The 16,208-nt window shown below is 42.9% G+C and overlaps 1 protein-coding gene across 6 annotated transcripts in view; it reads right to left on the minus strand.

Annotated features, from left to right (window-relative positions):
* Nucleotides 1-11,156: 11,156 nt before the first annotated feature.
* Nucleotides 11,157-16,208, minus strand: part of ST3GAL6 (ST3 beta-galactoside alpha-2,3-sialyltransferase 6) — a 168,946-nt gene continuing 163,894 nt past the window's right edge. For all 6 annotated transcript variants that reach the window (XM_073668151.1, XM_073668141.1, XM_073668152.1 and 3 more), the window contains 2 exons: nt 15,538-15,690; nt 11,157-11,338 (listed from right to left, as the gene is read on the minus strand). In XM_073668151.1, coding sequence (XP_073524252.1) covers nt 11,258-11,338; nt 15,538-15,690 — 234 coding nt within the window. In that variant the 3' untranslated portion in view covers nt 11,157-11,257. The remainder of the gene's footprint in view (nt 11,339-15,537; nt 15,691-16,208) is intronic.

Raw genomic sequence — 16,208 nt, forward strand, 5'->3', positions numbered from 1 at the left:
ATGCTAGATCAGCTGCTGAGCTGTGATTAGGAGGGAAGAGTGAAAGTGCTCGCCCCAAGAGAAGACTCTGAAGAAATGGCCAATTGCATTACAAGTAGAGATTTCATATAGTGCGCTCCAGAAGAAACCAATATCTCTTCAATGCAGTGACGCAGAGCAAAATGGAAAAAAAAAAGCAGCAGAATCATGAACTCAAGAGATTTTTACAAAGTGTTCAATTCAATTTTTTTCCATTTTTTTCTTTAAGGCCCCTATACATTTTAGATAACCGCTAAACATGCCGATTTTGGCCAATCATGTAAAAATGTGAAGGATTGGCCCAGTTAAATTTCATCGGCCAATCCTTTTGTTTGGCATGGAGACACATTGCGGAGAAATTATTCTGGAAATGGTTTTCTTATGGAGAACACAGGAAATCTTGTCAGATAGCCATCAGCCAAATGATCTGTATAATGTGTATGGCCATTTTTCACGTTTTAGGTCTTTAGAACAAAATATTGTTATTTCATAGGGAACAGACTCGTTTAACGTGAGTCTTAGGCTATGTTCACACACGTTGTGTTTTGCAGCAGATTTTTATGCAAATTTTCAGCTGCGTCTTGCAGTACCAGCAAAGTATATGAGAAACCAGAATTCTCTGTTCTCACGTTGCTTTTTGTTTGCTGCCTATCTTCTGCCTTGCTTGAGTTTTTGGAAAATAGAGAATGTCACTTCTTTCAGCGTTTTTTTCATCCATAGGAAGTACTGGGTGGTGAAAAAACGCAACAAAAAACGCAGCTAAAAATTTTTTTCAGCGTTTTTGATGGCAACATATGGCTTCTATTTTGTGATTAACCATCTTGTCTTGGTCACTGAGATGGTTGTTTGTATTGGGAGAGTTTAAGATGTGTACAGTGTAAACATTAGCTGACCTACATGTGAGATTGAACAATACCTGTGGCCAAGTGAGGTGTGAAATTGAACAAACTGAATGGCTGACCCCATAGTGTGAAAGCAAATAGTGTCATACAAACTCAATGCATTGCCAGTGTCTATTCCTGAACAATTCACCTCCCCACTATGCCAAAAACAGAATGAGATTTTTTTTTTCACAGAACTTTATGTACATGCATGAATAAAGACAGAAGGTCAGTGAAAAAAACGCTGCAAAAAAGCATCAAAAAACGCAGCAAAACCTGCATTTTTGACGTAGCTGTTTTCCTGCCAGAGAAAAGTTGTCTGCAGATTTAGCTGCAGAAAAAAACACGTGTGTGAACATAGCCTTACAAGTCTATATCTTCTATCAGTGGTGTAAGGCTCCATCCTGAAAATGAAACCCCAATCTACTATTGAAATAAAGAGTATCCTGGTAAAATAAATAAATCAGTGTTTCAGTAAGGATGAAAACACCAAGGCCTCAATTTATCATTTGCCTTTTTGTCACTGTTCTTTCTTGTCTTATGGTATTTGTTGACTTTTTTTTGCACCAAGTTCTTCAAAGTGATGCGCGTGGTTCATGGATTTTGTGCAAAGTAAAAATTAGTCTCAATTTTTGTCTTTTGCCTTTTTTTATGCACAGTTCAACAAACGTTGCAAAATGCAATCATAAATTGGGCCTCTTCCATCTCACCTTCCTGTGTCTTGCTAGAAGACAACTGGCTACAGCAGAAGCCTCCCTCCTCTACATGACACAAATATCACCAAGTACATCAACCTCAGCTGAAAGAAAAATAGATCAACAAATGTTTAACCCCAAGAGTTTCCACAACATTTTTCTTAGGTGGAAACCACCTGAAAAATCAATCAGGAAGTGCTGAAAAGAATATATATATTTCTATGTGAAAACGACTTCCTCCTGTTACGTACAGTCTTTTAACTGCTTCAGGTTTCCAAAATCTCCAAGTGGTTAAAAGAAGTGACCTGTCTGTTTTTCTAGTGTTTTCCGCTCAAAAAACCCTCTGTACTGTACAAGTCAATAAGAAAGCTCAAAAGATCGGAGATCTTTGAGTATTTTTCCATTATTTGCTTGATACCGCAATTTCCTCCGGGATAAATAAAGTATATCTTATCTTATCTTAAAAAAAAAAAAAAAAGCACTAGTAATTTCTTCATTATGCAAAAAAGGAGAAAAAATGACTAGATCTCACAAAAACCGTGGGAAAATCCTCTAAGAATCTGCTGATAGCCAAACCTGTTATAAATGATGGTGAGAAAATGATTGAAAAAAATACACAAAAGAAGCTTTAGGAAAAAAAATACTATCTTCTGCTTGAAAAACTCAGTAGGGCCAATTCATCAAGACTAACGTAGTGTACGTTCGTGCTACAGCGGTCTTGACGGTACATGGCGCCAAATTCATTAATAGGCTTACACAAGTGATGTGTGTCTCCGTGTGCCGCACCAGAAATGCTCCTCCAGCCAGGGATTGGAGAAACATTTCTGGCATAGAAAACAACAGCAGATCTGATGAATTTGATGGGTGGCTTAGCCATTACCCCACCTGACTCCGCAGAACTGATCCAATGTGGCACGATAACGACAAAAGTCACAAAATTATTGCACAAAAATTTAGCAATTTTTCTACGTTTTTACTCTACTTTTGTGGTGTAAAAGCTTTGATGAATCGGTCTAAAAGACATAGTGTACACATACCCTTATGGTTGTGGTAAGTTTTGTACATGACTGTTTCCGAAACATGCAGAACACCATGCAAACTGTGTGGGCACGATCATCCTCGTGCATGTAAAATAATTAATTCTTGCCGTGGAAGGAAACTTTATCAGCTACTTTTATTGGTCCTACATTTATTAAAGACAAAGTAACATTGTCATTTATTTTATCAAACTTACGAGAATGTTCATGAAACATCTGCTCACGACAAGATAAAGAAAAACAGTAAAAGCAGGAAAAAAAATGATGTAAGTCGCAGACACACAGATGCCGGTGTGTTCTTCACCAGCTGCTGAAAAAGACAGGAGGTTTTAATGTACGGAGAAGGGAAGGTGTTCAGAACGCTGTAGCTCTTAATGGCTATTCTCAGACAACAATTTGTGTTTTACAAGTTGAGAGACTCAAAGGCAACTATAAAGTGGGTTGTAAGCCATCATAAAGGCCATTTTGTATGAGCTGCTCGTAACACTAATGGTTCCTGTGTAAACCTGGCAGCTTCTTCGATGGCTGACGGCATCGTTTATGCAACTAAAAATTGTTGTTAATAGCACATTTCCTCACATAAACTCCATCTAGTATTAATGGACCTTTAAACAAGCTCTGAAACTCATCATATCCATGTAAAAGGACCAATACCGATATCCAGCTAACTGATCCCAATAAAGCTGTGACAAACATTGGAAAAGATCATCGGATACTCAGGCTCATCAGAGCTCATTAGAGTTCAGCTGTAATATACTGTATTCTTCACACTCTTTAGCCACGTGCAAACCCTAGAATTAATGTAATATTGTGGGTGTATAATTACAATACTGAACACTGTTTCTGCAAAAGCAACAAGAGATAGATAGCAAGCAAGGAGATAGATAGCAAGGATATGCAACACTTAGGCTAGGTTCCCACAAAGCTTTTGGTGACTTTTTGATGTTGCCGATTTTCTGCACCCATTAAGTAAAATGGGTTACTTGCATTTTTTCAAAAATAAGCAGCGTATAAGACTATGTGCGCACGATCAGGAAAATTTCTGCAGCATTTCTGCACCTCTTGGCAGCAAAAACGCTGCGGAAAATAAGCATTTTTTATGCGTTTTCATGTATTTTTTGAAGCGTCTTTGCCATGCGTTTCTTCCAATGCATTGTATAGGAAAAACGCAGGCAAAAACATACAAAGAATGGACATGCTGCTTCTTTTTCTGCACATGAAATTCAGTCAGGAAAAATCCTGATCATGTGCACAGAACTTGCAAAATGTCATAGGAAACCATGGGATGAGGTTTGCAATGCGTTTTGGACCATTTCTGCGCGTAAAAAAATGCACTGTGTGCACATAGCCTAAAAAACTCACCAAAAGCTCATCGGGAGAACGTAGCCAAGGGGTTTTTTAGAGATTAGAAAAAATAGTTGTGTTCTTCCACTCATATTCAAGGGCTGGTTGGTTCCTAGAGTCTAAATATAGCTGAGCTCCAATATAAGGCATAGTCCATGAATGTGAGTGGTGCTATATATGGGGAAAAGCAGCTGTGTTGAGGAATATCACACAACCAAATTAATATTAGCAAAACTACTCAATACTGTTCTTTGCTTTTTCAATCCCACGTCCCCCTCCCCCATTTCATTGTCATGGTCATTTATCTTTTAAATAAAAAAATATTTTTTTTTACAGAAAACAGTCGTGTTTTTCTTATCTCAAAATCTTTTTAAAAATGTGCTCTCCACATGTAAAGAGTCATCCCCCACATTGTATGTTAATCCCTATCCATAACATAGAAGATAACTGACTGCTGGAGGTCTGACAGCGGAGACCCCCAATGATCCAAAGAATGGGGAGCTCACTCCAGGGAACTGGGCTCTACATAACCCCATCTAGGAAGGAGCGGAGGTGCGCAAGCTGGACCACCGCTCCATTCATGGTCTACATGAATGCAGGAGAAAGCTCTGCTGTTTTCAGCAGTCCTGTAGACAATGAAAGGAGCAGAGGACGAGCAAGCTTTGGGAACCCCACCGATCAGTATGCTATAGATCAAGGATAACTTAAGATTTTATTAAATATTACTTTTTAATGCGTCTGACTTCGTAAGCATTTGTGAACCAGATCCTGTGATCAGAGAATCTTCTCTCGCTCTACAATGAAGGACATGAGTAATAAAATGGCGTGACATTGTCACATATATAGTTCAAGAACACTTCCTCCCTTCATCTCCTCCTGATCTTCATATACCAATTAAAACTAGGAAATACAACCCCTGGCAAAAATTATGGAATCACCGGGCTCGGAGGATGTTCATTCAGTTGTTTAATGTTGTTGAAAAAAAGCAGATCACAGACATGGGACAAAACTAAAGTCATTTCAAATGGCAACTTTATGACTTTAAGAAACACTAAAAGAAATCAAGATAAAAAATGTGGTACTCAGTAAGGGTAGTTTTTTTCGGACCAAGCAGAGGGAAAAAATTATGGAATTACTCAATTATGAGGAAAAAATTATGAAATCATAAAAAACAAACACACAAAAGAATACTCCAATACATCACTAGTATTTTGTTGCACCACCTCTGGCTTTAATAACAGCTTGCAGTCTCTGAGGCATGGACTTAATGAGTGACAAACAGTACTTTTCATCAATCTGGCTCCAACTTTCTCTGATTGCTGTTGCCAGATCAGCTTTGCAGGTTGGAGCCTTGTCATGGACCATTTTCTTCAACTTCCACCAAAGATTTTGAATTGGATTGAGATCCGGACTATTTGCAGGCCATGACATTGACCTTATGTGTCTTATTTCAAGGAATGTTTTCACAGTTTTTGCTCTATGGCAGGATGCATTATCATCTTGAAAAATGATGTCCTCATCCCCAAACATCCTTTCAATTGATGGGATAATAAAACTGTTCAAAATATCAATGTAAACTTGGGCATTTATTGAAGATGTAATGACAGCCATCTTCCCAGTGCCTTTACCTGACATGCAGCCCCATATAATCAATGACTGTGGAAATTTGCATGTTCTCTTCATGCAGTCATCTTTATAAATCTCATTGGAACGGCACCAAACAAAAGTTCCAGCACCATAACCATGCCCAATGCAGATTCGCGATTCATCACTGAATATGACTTTCATCCAGTCATCCACAGTCCACGATTGCTTTTCCTTAGCCCATTGTAACCTTGTTTTTTTCTGTTCAGGTGTTAATGATGGCTTATGTTTAGCTTTTCTGTATGTAAATCCCATTTCCTTTAGACGGTTTCTTACAGTTCGGTCACAGACATTGACTCCAGTTTCCTCCCATTCATTCCTCATTTGTTTTGTTGTGCATTTCCTGTTTTGGAGACGTATTGCTTTAAGTTTCCGGTCTTGACGCTTTGATGTCTTCCTTGGTCTACCAGTATGTTTGCCTTTAACAACCTTCCCATGTTGTTTGTATTTGGTCCAGATTTTAGACACAGCTGACTGTGAACAACCAACATCTTTTGCAACATTGCGTGATGATTTACCTTCTTTTAAGAGTTTTATAATCCTTTCCTTTGTTTCAATTGACATCTCTCTTGTTGGAGCCATGATTCAGGTCAGTCCACTTGGTGCAACAGCTCTCCAAGGTGTGATCACTCCTTTTTAGATGCAGACTAACGAGCTGATCTAATTTGATGCAGGTGTTAGTTTTGGAAATTAAAATTTACAGGGTGATTCCATAATTTTTTCTTCAGAATTGAGTGATTCCATAATTTTTTCCCTCTGCTTGGTCTGAAAAAAATTACCCTTACTGAGTACCACATTTTCTTTCTTGATTTCTTTTAGTGTTTCTTAAAGCCATAAAGTTGGCATTTGAAATGACTTTAGTTTTGTGCCATGTCTGTGATCTGCCTTTTTTCAACAACATTAAACAACTGAATGAACATCCTCCGAGCCCGGTGATTCCATAATTTTTGCCAGGGGTTGTATATAAATAAATCGGTATCTCAGAAGATCATCCATGTCCCTCTCCTCTTCCTCATCCTGTGATTTGCTGGAAGGCTGGGTTCCCACAGTCCTCGTATAGGCGGTATTGTGCTGTATGGCCAAGAATCGTGCGCCCAAATTCTGTATTGTTTATCGTGCATTTCCAAGCAAATACAGGTGAAACACATGAAAACAATTGTGTCACACGTCTATGTTCCCATTTAATTCTCTTGTAAACTCCTGAAGCAGAAGTCTCCCTCCTATACCGTCTGCAGTGAAATAAAAACGTGATCGTGGTTAACTTTAATTCATAAAATAAGTTTCATTCCTTCATTCATTATCAGACCCCTCGTACGCAGTTTGAAGCCTTATCCAAGTTTCAGCTTTTTCATGTTGAGCGTATTCTCCAGTAATATATAGTCTGGATGTCAGATCTGTGTGCACATCAGGTTCGGCTGTCTTCATTAGCATCTCCTATCCTTAGGGTGCTTTCACATTGCGGTCATGCGGATTGTCGGTCCAGTCAGGGTTTACATCAGAATCCCCTGCAAAACAGGATTTGGGCGTATGCCCCGACAGAGTGAATGTGCGCTCTAACATGCACAGTTTTCGGCCATGTACGCCTACTGGAGACAGTCCACTATATCTACCCAGTGGCAGTCTACTATGTCTGAGTGATCTCCAGTAGGTGTACACTCCCGAAAACGATGCAGATGCACGTCAGAGAGCACGTTCACGCTGTCGGCGCATACGCCCAAATCCCATTTTGCGGGGAGTTCGGACATGGGCTCTGATGGGGCCACTGAACGGGTGCCTGAACACAGTGTGAAAGCTCCCTTATTCATCATGTGCTTTCCTCCTCATCTATAACCTGTTTTCTCTTTCCTCCCTGAAGCTGTACATGCTTTATATCCTCTCCAGTGGTCATCTGTTTACAAGCCTCTCCCAGGTTTAGGCTATGTTTACGCGCAGTGTTTTTTGCAGTATTTTTCACAAGTAACCTGCAGCAAAAAAAACTGCTAAAAAAGCCACAAAAACCCACCAAAAAACCCATCAGAAACTGCACTGTGAATGACAGGTCCTTTTTACAGTCAGAACAATTGCTTGTAATTAGTGCCAATCACCACTCATCTGCTTTCTATGTTACACATCACTGACTGGAAGGTAGGTTTGTACGCAGGATCATTTATGCAACGCTCATTTCCCCTCCACTCACACGTTTTTATTGACTGCTTATCCTGAGTACATGAGGGCATGTGCTGCCAACAAACGATCATTTTTTATGACCCCATAAAATATGCATTCACAGAGAAGTTGTTTTTTATTATTTAATGACTGGGCAGGTTTACAACGGTCAAAAACAAAGGTTTGCATGAGAGATTGTTCTGCTGATCACTTCTTTGTATAAAAGGCCTTGACGAGTATGAAGTGATCACATATAAATGCAGTCAGTGACAACACTCGTGAACGCTCACTGCCATCTCCGCTAATGTAAATCAATGTTTATTAAACAAAAACATAGGGTGTAAAATCCTCCGTTCATACAACATCTACAATGAAAGTGTCCCTACAGCTACATGATAAATCACCTGTTCAGAACTTAAAGGGGTATTCCCATCTCCAAGATCCTATCCCAATATGTACTGGGTGTAATAATAATAACATTAGTAAATACCTCCAATTAGAAATGTAGTATAGTTCTTCTGATTTGCTATGTTGCTTACCCCATGTGCAGGGCATTGCAGTAGCTTAGGTATCCATGGTTACGACCACTCATATAGAGACAGTTGTTAGTGGTCGTAACCATGGATTACTAAGCTACTGCAATGCCCTGCACATGGGTAAGTGACGTAGCGAATCAGAAGAACTATACTACATTTCTAATTGGAGGCATTTGCTAATATTATTATTATTATTACACCTACTACATATTGGGATAGGATCTTGGAGATGGGAATACCCCTTTAAAGGGACAGAATGACTGCACAAGCCAAGTACAGGCGCTCGGTGCATCATGGCGGGGCCAAACATTTATATACACTTTCCCACCTGTTTGTTTTCTCTGTATCGCCACCTCAACTCTTCTTTGATTGACAGCTCTGGCTTGATAGAGCCAGAGAATGGATAAGATAAGTGTAAAACAAGCAGGTGGGAAGGCGTATATAAATGTTCGGCTCCGAGCCCCTGTACTTGGTTTGTACAGTCATTCTGTGCTGACAGAGGCCCTTTAAATTAGATATACATAAATGACAAAAAGTCAGAAATAAGGATTCAATCCCGCAATATACAGAATAAACTTGTCGGCCGGACAATTCTTCACAAGAACAGGAGCATTTATAGGTGCTTCTATAGTGGTGATATTATAGAAGCGATGTCACGCACATACAGGGGGCACAGCAGTTATAAGAACGGTTGGTACACAGGATACGTGCAGATACCCAGTGTGCCAGGCATCACCAGGGAGGCACAGATGGTTCGTGGTAATACTTATAATGAATGGCTTCTTATACCGATAATAAATATACTTGTTATTCTGTCTGACAATACTTCACACTTCCACTACTTTTAGGCAGTCTTGAATGAAGGCAACAAATGGTCTACAAATGTTGAGCTAGGTAAAGCAAGGGCATCCACTAAACGGCATCACAGTGGGCATCTGTAGTCAAGGAGTACCTTACTTCTCACTGACACCAAGAAGTAAGGGCTCATGCTGACGTTGGTACAACACGGCCCGAGCATGGACCGGCCATGGTTCCCTCAACACGAACGTGGCAGCTTCACATATAATCGTATGAGGCTGTAAAGCTTGGGTCAAGAGACCGGCAGCCAATCAACACGTCAGCATTAGTGATGAGCGCAAGGGCTCATTACTCGAGTTTACCTAGGGTGCTCGGATAGGCATCGAGTATCGCGGGTGCTCGAGTGACAAGTTCAAGTCCCCGCGGCCGCATTTTTAGCAGCAAAACATGCAGGGATTGGCCGTGTTTGTCAAGACAATTCCCGCATGTTTTGTGGCGGTCTAACAGCTGCGAAACATTTGGCCGCGGGGACTCGAACATGTCACTCAAGCACCCTTGGCAAACTCGAGTAACGAGCACTTGCGCTCATCAGTAGTCAGCATGAGTCCTACTTGTCCATTTAGAATGACCAAACACAGACGAGCGCTGATAGGAAAACTCATTGCTGTTTATCCTCCGTCGCAAACATGGCTATGATCATCTGACGAACAGGCAAACTGCCCGTTCATTGGGCGATTGAATAATTTATGTCACAATTAAAACCCTCGTAATCAATAGCCAATCACCCCGCTGTACGGTTACAGAAAGATTGGATTAATGATCGTTCTGTTCCCATTAGTGATGAGCGAGAGTGATCGTTTAACTCTTTAACCGAGCATGGTCGGATGCTTACCGAGTAACTTCAGCGTGCTCTTATATAATGTTCGAGTCCCTGCGTCTGCATGATAGCCTAAACACGTGAGGATTCCCTAACAAACAAGCAACCCCTGCATGTGTTGAAGCTGTCTAATAGCCGCAAATCATGCAGACGCAGGGACTCAAACATAACATACGAGGACGCCGAAGATACTTGGTAAGCAACCGAGCATGCTCGGTTAAAGGAGCACACTCGCTTGTCACTAGTTCCCATCAATTATCTTTGACCTGTGTAAACAGGCGACCACTGATTTGTTAATAGCTGGACAGAGGATAAAATGGCATTTGGTATAAACAATCCTCTGGGAGCTAAATAGTCTGGACTCCTGATACATTGTAGAAAACTCTCAAGACAGGAGAAATATTTATACTAAATATGAATTTAGCACAGGAGCATTGTCTAGATCAGTGTTCCCCAACTCCAGTCCTCCAAAGCCACCAACAGATCAGGTTTTCAGGATTTCCTTAGTATTGCACTGATGATGGAATTATCACCTGAGAAATACGAAGGAAATCCTGAAAATACCATGTGTGGCTCTGGAGGACTGAAGTTGGGGAACACTGGCCGAGACCTACACAACTAGATTCCTCAATCTTCAGCTATGAACATGATTGATTAATTCTGCAAAGTTTTTAATCTTTGTAAGAGAACAATGCTTTCAGTCAATTATCAGCAAAACATCTCTTAAAAATGGTGTCAAATCTGCTTCCGATCCAATGACAATTCACATTCAGCTCATGTGAATGGGGCTTCATCATACAATGTAGAGGATTTACCAAAGTTATTAACTTTAATAAAGTAAAAATCAAGAGGATTCAACAGATTCGATCCAAACAATAATTAATGAAATGACTGAAGGAAACAAAAAAAAAAAAATAATATAATACATATTTGTTTTACAAAGTTTCATTACAGTCATATACAAAATAAACGGCATTGCATCTCCTTGTGCTTCAGAATCTGGGACAGTCCTCAGAAATAATGATTCAGTGGTTCAGGAGCCAATGCTGAAGTCTTTAGTTTACACAACGGCTCATCCATCCAGGTCCACGCAACGGGGACGGGTGTGTATAGTCTCTGGTCAATCAGACAGGCAACAGGCAAAATAACACCTGGATCATTTTCACAAAAAAACTCCTTGGTTTTTATTAAAAAAAAAAAAAAAAAAAAGGTCCAAAATATATAAAAATATGAATACTGTACAGCAGGGTTTATTCGGTGATATTCCGGCTCTTGTCCATCTCTACGTCAAATTAGTTACTGTTTTGCGGTCAATAAGGTCTCTAAGAAACATTTGCTCTGCTGATATGTTGTGGTATTCATTCTGCCAAAGGGAAAGAAAAGAAGACAATGGATGCAAAGTTATGTATATGACGATGATGAGGTCTCATGGGATTAACCCTAATAAACACTAGAAAAAGGAATCATCAGGTTTGACTCCCTGACTGTACACGAGATGTTGCCATGTGCTGCAGAATAGGTGGAACTGGGAGCTGTGCAGCATCAAGATCCATCTCTCCCAGCAGAAGTAGTCACAGACCGCTCCTGCCAGAGACAGGGGGCATAAATACAAGAGCTGCGCAGCAGTCACAGGCCGCTCCTGCCAGAGACAGGGGGCATAAATACAAGAGCTGCGCAGCAGTCACAGGCCGCTCCTGCCAGAGAAAGGGGTCATAAATACAAGGGCTGCGCAGCAGTCACAGGCAGCTCCTGCCAGAGACAGGGGGCATAAATACAAGAGCTGCGCAGCAGTCACAGGCCGCTCCTGCCAGAGACAGGGGGCATAAATACAAGAGCTGCGCAGCAGTCACAGGCAGCTCCTGCCAGAGAAAGGGGTCATAAATACAAGGGCTGCGCAGCAGTCACAGGCAGCTCCTGCCAGAGACAGGGGTCATAAATACAAGGGCTGCGCAGCAGTCACAGGCCGCTCCTGCCAGAGACAGGGGGCATAAATACAAGGGCTGCGCAGCAGTCACAGGCCGCTCCTGCCAGAGACAGGGGGCATAAATACAAGAGCTGCGCAGCAGTCACAGGCCGCTCCTGCCAGAGAAAGGGGTCATAAATACAAGGGCTGCGCAGCAGTCACAGGCAGCTCCTGCCAGAGACAGGGGGCATAAATACAAGAGCTGCGCAGCAGTCACAGGCCGCTCCTGCCAGAGACAGGGGGCATAAATACAAGAGCTGCGCAGCAGTCACAGGCAGCTCCTGCCAGAGAAAGGGGTCATAAATACAAGGGCTGCGCAGCAGTCACAGGCAGCTCCTGCCAGAGACAGGGGTCATAAATACAAGGGCTGCGCAGCAGTCACAGGCAGCTCCTGCCAGAGACAGGGGTCATAAATACAAGGGCTGCGCAGCAGTCACAGACCGCTCCTGCCAGAGACAGGGGGCATAAATACAAGAGCTGCGCAGCAGTCACAGGCCGCTCCTGCCAGAGAAAGGGGTCATAAATACAAGGGCTGCGCAGCAGTCACAGGCAGCTCCTGCCAGAGACAGGGGTCATAAATACAAGGGCTGCGCAGCAGTCACAGGCCGCTCCTGCCAGAGACAGGGGGCATAAATACAAGAGCTGCGCAGCAGTCACAGGCCGCTCCTGCCAGAGAAAGGGGTCATAAATACAAGGGCTGCGCAGCAGTCACAGGCCGCTCCTGCCAGAGACAGGGGTCATAAATACAAGGGCTGCGCAGCAGTCACAGGCCGCTCCTGCCAGAGACAGGGGGCATAAATACAAGGGCTGCGCAGCAGTCACAGACCGCTCCTGCCAGAGACAGGGGGCATAAATACAAGAGCTGCGCAGCAGTCACAGGCCGCTCCTGCCAGAGAAAGGGGTCATAAATACAAGGGCTGCGCAGCAGTCACAGGCAGCTCCTGCCAGAGACAGGGGTCATAAATACAAGGGCTGCGCAGCAGTCACAGGCCGCTCCTGCCAGAGACAGGGGGCATAAATACAAGAGCTGCGCAGCAGTCACAGGCCGCTCCTGCCAGAGAAAGGGGTCATAAATACAAGGGCTGCGCAGCAGTCACAGGCCGCTCCTGCCAGAGACAGGGGGCATAAATACAAGAGCTGCGCAGCAGTCACAGGCCGCTCCTGCCAGAGAAAGGGGTCATAAATACAAGGGCTGCGCAGCAGTCACAGGCAGCTCCTGCCAGAGACAGGGGTCATAAATACAAGGGCTGCGCAGCAGTCACAGACCGCTCCTGCCAGAGAAAGGGGTCATAAATACAAGGGCTGCGCAGCAGTCACAGGCAGCTCCTGCCAGAGACAGGGGTCATAAATACAAGGGCTGCGCAGCAGTCACAGGCCGCTCCTGCCAGAGACAGGGGGCATAAATACAAGGGCTGCGCAGCAGTCACAGACCGCTCCTGCCAGAGACAGGGGGCATAAATACAAGGGCTGCGCAGCAGTCACAGGCCGCTCCTGCCAGAGATAGGGGGCATAAATACATGGGCTGCGCAGCAGTCACAGGCCGCTCCTGCCAGAGACAGGGGGCATAAATACAAGGGCTGCGCAGCAGTCACAGGCCGCTCCTGCCAGAGACAGGGGGCATAAATACAAGGGCTGCGCAGCAGTCACAGGCCGCTCCTGCCAGAGACAGGGGTCATAAATACAAGGGCTGCGCAGCAGTCACAGGCCGCTCCTGCCAGAGACAGGGGGCATAAATACAAGGGCTGCACAGCAGTCACAGGCCGCTCCTGCCAGAGACAGGGGGCATAAATACAAGGGCTGCGCAGCAGTCACAGGCCGCTCCTGCCAGAGACAGGGGGCATAAATACAAGGGCTGCGCAGCAGTCACAGGCCGCTCCTGCCAGAGACAGGGGGCATAAATACAAGGGCTGCGCAGCAGTCACAGGCCGCTCCTGCCAGAGACAGAGGGCATAAATACAAGGGCTGCGCAGCGGTCACAGGTTGCTCCTGCCAGAGAAAGGGGTCATAAATACAAGGGCTGCGCAGCAGTCACAGGCCGCTCATGCCAGAGACAGGGGTCATAAATACTAGGGCTGCGCAGCAGTCACAGGCCACTCCTGCCAGAGACAGGGGGCATAAATACAAGGGCTGTGCAGTAATCACAGGCCGCTCCTGCCAGAGACTGGAGGCATAAATACAAGCGATGCGCAGCAGTCACAGGCCGCTCCTGCTAGAGACAGGGGGAATAAATAGATGGGCTATGCAGTAGTCACAAGCCACTCTGCACAGAAATATGACCACTGCAGTCAGTGATTGGCTGCAGCAGTAACAAGTCTGTCCAAACAAAGCAAGAAGTTGAAAAACTGTGATGTGTGACCCCTGCAGAATAACCAACACTTCACTGCTACGGCTAGTGATTAACTGCAGCGGTCCCAGATGTGACCAAAGAGTGCAGGAAGTATAAAGACGGATGGGGAACCTAGGAAGTGTCAAAACAAGAGTGGCGGAGTACAGTCAAGTCAAGTATTTATTTTAATATACTTCAACTGAGTTTATTTTTTTTATTAAATTGGGATAAAGTAATGTGTTTGAAATAAACCAAAAAATATCCAACAGGAATAAATAAGTCACTAAATGTGACTGGTAAATAAATATGAAAAAATATGCCTTGTCGGAAGTGCATTATGCATGTCCACTCCCCAAAGGAAAGACACTGCTTATAGCATTGATGCACCAGTTATTGCTTTTGAGTAGTTTTATCTTTAAGTTTCCTTTGCTTTCTACATTTGGAAAAACAAATCTGACATTTTACACACTGGCCAACAAGTCTAATATTAGACTCTCGTTTTTAGTAGCCACAAGGGTATAAGGAGCAATAGACTGGCTCTGCCCCTATTGAGTTGCATGGAAGCATTTACTGCTCATGCTCTGATGTGTGTAGAGGTCATTGTACAGGAGAGGGAGGAGGTGAGCTGTGACATCACCTATTGTGAGAGGTGGATCCGGTGTTATTTATTGTATATAGAGATGTTATCTGTCATTGTTAAGGAGGGGAGGAGGTGAGCTGTGACATCACCTACTGTGAATGGTAGATTTTGTGTTACCTGCTGTATATAGAGGTGTCATTAGTCATTGTACAGGAGAGAGAGGAGGTGAGCTGTGGCATTATCTATTATGAATGGTGGATCCTGTGTTACCTACTGTATATTTTTTATTTTACTCACTTATATAGCGCCATTAATTCCACAGCATTTTACAGACATTATCGGCACTGTCCCCATTGGGGCTCACAATCTAAATTCCCTATCAGTATGTCTATGGAGGTTATCAGTCATTGTACATGAGGAGGAGGTGGTGAGCTGTGACATCACCTATTGTGAGTGGTGGATCCTGTGTTATCTACTGTATATAGAGGTGTTGATGATAATGAGACTGCAGAAAAGTCTTAACTACAGATAGCGGTGCAGTTGAAAATTTAAATCCACATTAAAGTGTATTTATATTTTATATTTTTAACTTTTTGAATTTTAAACCCGATTTACACAATAAGCCATTTTCTGATGACACATTCCCTCTAAATAAATGAGTCCAGCTTTTAGATTTACAGATAAATCCTTTACCTGAGCCATTACAGACATTGTCTCATTTCCATAATAATGGAGGGAACTGTTCAGAGAAGTCAGGTTGTATTTAAACCCTGCGATATGGACTTCATTGCATATGTGCAACGCCAGCGTGATTGCAATGATGCCAGTAGTTGGGTGCTTTGGCTTCTGGAAAACAAAAGAATAACAAAGATACGCAGTTATAAATCCACTATCTGCTGCTTTGCAAGTACTGCCAGCAGGTGGCAGCACTAGCACATTTACTGTTCCAGTTATTTCTTTTTTTTTTTTTTACTTTGTCATTACTTCTTAGAAAAGTTATTCACAGATTCCAAAGTTCAGCTTAAAGTGGTCCGCTCAGCTCTCCAGACATTTTTGCTTTTGGACTTAGTTAAAAAAATAATTGTGCAGTATCTTTTCTTAGAAGGCTTCACTCTGCTGTTCTTATGTTACCTACAAGTCTAATCAGTTGGGTGATTGACAGCTATGGACTAGAAAAATTAAATTTTTTATGGAGTGGATGTTATGCTTGTCACTCCATGTACAGCAAAAAACAATGCTTTGTTTTGTGCTCTATTATTGCATTATTTTCCACTTAAGGCAAAATATCTCTGTAATACAGCAACTATGAAACAGCCATAAGTCTTCAAAAACTGAGCAAGCATAAGACCAGGTCTAAGCCTGGT

The sequence above is a fragment of the Phyllobates terribilis genome, unplaced genomic scaffold (assembly GCF_046119375.1).
Source record: "Phyllobates terribilis strain yellow unplaced genomic scaffold, ASM4611937v1 Scaffold_2__4_contigs__length_985480577, whole genome shotgun sequence".
Classification (NCBI taxonomy): Eukaryota; Metazoa; Chordata; class Amphibia; order Anura; family Dendrobatidae; genus Phyllobates; species Phyllobates terribilis.